General features: G+C 28.4%; 2 protein-coding genes and 1 non-coding gene across 3 annotated transcripts; 2 read left to right on the top strand and 1 right to left on the bottom strand.

Annotated features, from left to right (window-relative positions):
• Positions 1-623: 623 nt before the first annotated feature.
• TIM13 (protein translocase subunit TIM13) lies at positions 624-938 on the bottom strand (the record flags this gene model as incomplete). The annotated part of the gene is made up of 1 exon (XM_001643580.1): positions 624-938. The coding sequence occupies one exon, from the start codon at positions 936-938 to the stop codon at positions 624-626; it is 315 nt and encodes a 104-aa protein (XP_001643630.1).
• Positions 939-3,289: 2,351 nt separating this feature from the next.
• Kpol_478trna1 lies at positions 3,290-3,402 on the top strand. Its single transcript has 2 exons — positions 3,290-3,328; positions 3,358-3,402. It is a non-coding gene; the product is annotated as a tRNA-Leu (tRNA).
• Positions 3,403-4,079: 677 nt separating this feature from the next.
• Kpol_478p6 (uncharacterized protein) lies at positions 4,080-5,264 on the top strand (the record flags this gene model as incomplete). The annotated part of the gene is made up of 1 exon (XM_001643579.1): positions 4,080-5,264. One exon carries the CDS (start codon positions 4,080-4,082, stop codon positions 5,262-5,264), a length of 1,185 nt encoding a protein of 394 aa, XP_001643629.1.
• Positions 5,265-6,000: the final 736 nt, after the last annotated feature.

Here is a 6,000-nt window from a genome sequence, read left to right as displayed (position 1 = left end):
AGTAGAAACTTTCTATGAGCAACATCATATGGTTAAGCTTTTGGAAAAGGTGCAGCAAAAAGTTGTCATTGAAAATCAAGATATGGATATTGTATGATAATAACATTTAAAAAGAATAAATTAAATACATTGCTATTTCACATTGGTTTTATTTCCATGCTAACAAAATGCTGCATTAATAAATAATTGATTGTATGTGTAAGGCTGCTGAAGGCATGCTTCCGTCCAGCGACAGAATCTTAAGATATCCTCTCTATTCTGGTTAGTTATTTTAACATATTAATGTTACTAGATTGATAAGTTCTATTTTTTACATTTATGTGCCTATATGATATTGTTATGTGATAAATCAAGATTTCATTTCATTCCCTAATTTTACCTTAAGGTCTTGATTAACTAACGATAAAAACAGTTAAAACATATTTATTGTTTTACTATTAATAGATAATATATGGAAAATAATATTATATGTACGTATAAATATATATATATTATTTTTGCTTTAATAATTTAATTTATATCATAGTTTATATATATCATCGACTATTATTTCTAATACCTAAAAGTCTATTTACAAAAGATAATACGGTTACTTAGGCCGCTTTTCATAACTCATAAATAAATTAAATTTCCCCAGAAGTTGATGCTTGTTGAATTCTTGCAATGTATGCTTTGGAAACGATATTCCAACTTCTCATATATTTAGCTAAACATTGATCGATGCATGCTTCATTAGTATTGCTATATGGACTGGTTAAACATTTTTCAAAACAGTTTTCTGTAGTCTTATTAACCAACTCTGTAGCATTGGCAACAGCTAACTCTTGAGCAATTTGTTCCTTTAATTTGGCTGTTACGCTAGAAGAACCACTTGTCGATGGGATAGCTGTATTTTGTTGAGATGGAGAACCACCACCAAAAATTGAAGATAATGCCATTTAGTATTGAGAAGATATTTAATAAAAATATGGATTAGAGATGTCTCACTTTATATAAATTATTTACACAAAGCACTCTGTGCCTTTTAATTCATAGCTATTTTTTAAAGTGAAGAGAAGCTTAGATGGTTAAAGGTTCATTTTAAACCCAATCGAATCGCTTTGAAGCAATTGGAATATCTTCTGCTTCTTATTACATTAGTTCGTATATGATGATTGTTCGTGTTGACTTTGGCTATTGATGACAGGGGCACATGATTCTATTTGAAGAGGACTGATAAGGATGCCCGCTAATATATTAACGAATATAACTATTTAAACTATGGGTACACTTTAGTTCTTGAAAATTGGATTTGATTTATATCATATGTTGAATAAATATAATTATATATAGAGGTAGATCAATAAAGTAATTAGAAAACTTTGACTACTTAATTATCATTTTCCATAATTTATGTCGTTATCTTAATTATAATTGGAAATAAAAAAAGAAGTTACTTAAGTAGCAAACAGATTCTATCGCTAAAAAATTGCCATGATATTCATTTTTGACTATATTTCTTAACCTCATAAAAATTTAACTGATTGAGCAAGGTGAGCCAAGATTAAAATAAAGGATATGGGTGCTTAAACTCTTCAGCTTAAATTCTTGGATAATACTTATTTGCCTACAAAAGTCAAATCTTAATTAAAAAATTCACATATTGTTTAGGTTCAATTTTGGTTATTGTTAGTCTAGCAAAAAGGTAGTATTAAACTTTTTTTTTTTTTGGGGGGGGGGGGGGAGGAATATCTCTATTGGATAGAACAGAGAATTAAATCAATTCCTATAATAAGCAGGAATCCTTGTAGCAGCTAAACCTTCAGACCTATTTAAAAAATGACCATCGATTTTATAGTAAATTTCATCCTTATCAAGTTGTAGAGCCGATTCTAACGTGAATTCTGTTGTGACTCTGACAAATTCTTTCTCTAAACTAAGATGTTTAAAACAAAAGTTCTTCCAAAGTATTGAACACAAATAATTATTTATTTTAAATAGTATAATTTCATATTTTTATTAAAATATCGATAATGGTTTTTATTATTTCTTTTCAGCTATAATATTAAATTATATTTTTGGACCATTACCAATATACTGAATACTTGAGTGTGAGAGTGCAAGGAACTATTGGAATAGATGATTATTAATTATAAGATCGGGAAATCGAAGATTAGATATATAAATATGGACATAACTCTAGAGATAATTCAATTTCCTAGATTACATTTAATATTTTTATATATTTCTTTTATATTATGTATAGAAATCCCCACGGGTAAAATAAGGATAAATATGTCACCCAATAAAATTGATCAAAAATCACAAGAACTTATGAATAACGTGTTTTTAGTGATGCATAAATGCAGTAAAGCATTATTCTATTATAATCTCTTATGGTTCGTCATATTCATAGCAGTATGCTAGAGTCATATATAATAAGTTCGAGTACTTTAATTTTCGCCTGTATCTTGCCTTTGGACATATCAGGTCTGAACACCATCTTAATGTCAGAATGGTATAAGCTTAAAGCTTAATAAGAAGTAGATATTTGTTAAATAGGCATCTTTACCTATCACCGAGGTAAGTGAGTGGTATCTCGCTCTCTCTCTTGTAACAGAGTAGTGTATATTACATAAATAGTTGTACATATTGCAACTGAAAATTTGTCCCTTTTATATATGAGAAATCGATACATTCATCTTGTACGAATAACAGCAGTAGTGACATTAACTTTATCTTAGGGTATCCAGATTAAAGTCACAGCATTTAAAATTAGTAATTTAATCCTGTATATTATACTATAGAGAACCTTTTAAATGTATTGATTGGCCTGTTAATAATGCTTTTAATGTAGAGAATTATGTTGTGGTTTTTCTACCGAATCGTTCATAGTAATAGATTCTTTATTTATTTCCAAGGACATTCTTAATAAGTTGATATTGATCCAGTGTATTAAAGTATAAAATATACACATGGGAATATAGTACATATGATAAGTATCAATTAAGATCTCATCATTTCTTATATACAGTGTTGGAAAAGTTTTCAGCGTCAGTAATACTTTCGTGTAAAGTAACATTTCTTTATCCTATATGAATAATGTCGTAATACGTTTATATCACGTGTTACCTCATAATTCTGACAAGATCCTATATAATAAACGCTTATCAACCTTCATTCTAACGTATACCAAATTCAATATACAATTAAATAATAATTACAGGCCAAATAATACAAAAAAAAAGTTTTATGACTACTCTTTGACAGTACGTTGGAGAAGTTTTTCAAAAAAAACAACAAATAAAGTGGTTGTTTGGCCGAGCGGTCTAAGGCGCCTGATTCAAGTATTAAATTACTTAACTACTAAGTAGGAATACTCAGGTATCGTAAGATGCAAGAGTTCGAATCTCTTAGCAACCATTATTTTTTTGCCTCGAAAACACTTGGAAGTTCTATTTGTGTAATATTTTACGCGTTGTTTACATTGATAAAATGTAAACACATAAATATTTACGTGTTTGGCATCAACAAAAGCAAAGTCGGCTTGTCAATAGACATGTAGAGGTTCTTGTTTGCTTGTTTTATTAAAAGCAAGATTACTTTTTTTAATAATGCTTGTCATAACATATTCAACTAAGATCAATAGGAGTTATACGTAGTCTCCGCCCTATAGATCCTATTTTGTTGGTAACAATAAGATATTATCACATAGTAAATTCAGCTTTTTCTTGATGTTAGTAAACAAATATTACGTGAATGTATGTTAGTAAATAAAAGATTAAGTTTGTTTACGTATTTAGGTGAAGTATTATGGATTTCATAAAATTGGTATACTTTTCGTATATTACAAGACCAATCTCCTACAATAATTAAACGAGGAGCATAAAGGACTCGAATAGTTGACAAGAACGATATGTTTGGACATTGTTGGAAATCCAAAAACTAAAACTATAAAAACCAGACCATCAATCATCTTAATCACAACTTTAAGATCGATCTCTTTTCTTATATATAATAATTTTATGTAATATATTTCAATATAATACATACAGTAGAAATACATAAAAAAATATAAATTAATAACGACTATTAAAAAAATGATTCTAGCTAATTCATCAATTGTTCCAGAATCTCTAATCACTAACATCAATATTTCAGAGAAGAAATTTGCACAAGAAAATCACAATACTGAGAGGGATTTCCAGCTAGATCTTCAATTAAGTGAGGCTGCTCTCAGTCATAAGGCATTTATGATGAACCATAAAGTTCAGCGTCATAAATTAAAGGAAATGGAAAAAAATGAACCATTATTGAATGAAGACAAGAACAGGTTAATTATGCATCCAATTAGATATCCTGACATATATGAAGCATACAAAAAGGCAGAAGCATCCTTTTGGACAGCAGAAGAGATTGATTTATCCAAAGATCTCTCCGACTGGAATGATAAATTGAATTCTAATGAAAGATTTTTTATTTCTCGAGTTCTTGCATTTTTTGCAGCATCAGATGGTATCGTAAATGAAAACCTAACAGAAAACTTCTCTGTTGAAGTTAAGGTTCCTGAAGCAAGATGCTTTTATGGATTTCAAATAATGATTGAAAATATTCACTCTGAAACATATTCATTACTAATTGATACATATATTAAAGATCCTAAAGAAAGTGATTTTTTATTTAATGCAATTGACTACATTCCTCAAATAAAGGAAAAGGCGGAATGGGCATTGAGATGGATTAATAATGACGAAGCATTGTTTGGTGAACGTTTAGTCGCCTTTGCTTCAATTGAAGGTGTCTTCTTTTCGGGTTCATTTGCCTCAATCTTTTGGTTGAAGAAGAGAGGTTTAATGCCAGGTCTAACTTTTTCTAACGAGTTGATTTGTAGGGATGAAGGATTACATACTGACTTTGCTAGTTTATTGTTCTCACATTTAGATAATAAACCAGACCCTGCTATCGTCGAAAAAATTGTCACTGAAGCTGTTGAAATTGAAAAAAGATATTTTATTGATGCCTTGCCTGTAGCATTACTAGGTATGAATGCGAAATTAATGAATCAATATGTTGAGTTTGTTGCCGATAGATTGCTTGTATCATTTGGTAATGAAAAATATTATAAAGTAGAGAACCCATTTGATTTTATGGAAAATATATCCTTAGCTGGTAAAACAAACTTTTTTGAAAAAAGAGTTTCAGATTATCAAAAAGCTAGTGTCATAGCTAAGTCCAGTGAGAATAAAGTTGATGATGAAACATTTGCTGTCAATGAAGAATTTTGAAAACAGTAAAATGGAGCTTTCATTTCATTCTTTTGGTATAACTTAACTAATTCGAAAAAAAATTTATACACTTTAATAAAATATAATCAAAAACTTTAGAATTGATATTTTTAGAGTAACTCATTTTAGATATATTTAAATATTGTATTTTATTCGGACAATGTTTTAAACCATCATGTAGGGATAACCATTTCTGCTTTATTTAATATTATTTTAGCAAGCACTACGGAAGAGTACTAATTGTAAACATACGTAAAATATTGGTATATGATTACTATTATTTATATAGTGTAATTTCTGTATTATGTAATTGAATGTTTTAAAGTTTATCATTTGAGGATAATTTGTAAGCCAGTTTTTACAATATTTTTTTTAATACTTTTCTTCTCTTAGTTTATAGGGAGGTTAGAAATTGTTTGAAACTTTTACAAAACATAAAAAAGTAAACAAAACTAAAAATTTAATTAAGCTCAACCTTTATAAATTAAAATTGCTAGGGTATATTTGTCACATTTGAAATGATATTCAACATCTTTTTATATATTACACAATCGATATATTTTCATATTAATCTTACAACAATTTTGTGGGTTTACTCATAGATATCCTGAAGTTTTCTTGCATCGATACATCTCACTGAGCGGCAAAAATAATAAACTCATTTTGCATTAAATATTTAATTAATAAATAGAGAGAATGAATTATTTAAAAAGGGATATTTCGAGTATTACTAATT

The sequence above is a fragment of the Vanderwaltozyma polyspora genome, genomic scaffold (genome assembly GCF_000150035.1).
Source record: "Vanderwaltozyma polyspora DSM 70294 KpolScaffold478 genomic scaffold, whole genome shotgun sequence".
NCBI classification, from domain to species: domain Eukaryota; kingdom Fungi; phylum Ascomycota; class Saccharomycetes; order Saccharomycetales; family Saccharomycetaceae; genus Vanderwaltozyma; species Vanderwaltozyma polyspora.
This window is presented reverse-complemented; position numbering and strand designations above follow the sequence as displayed.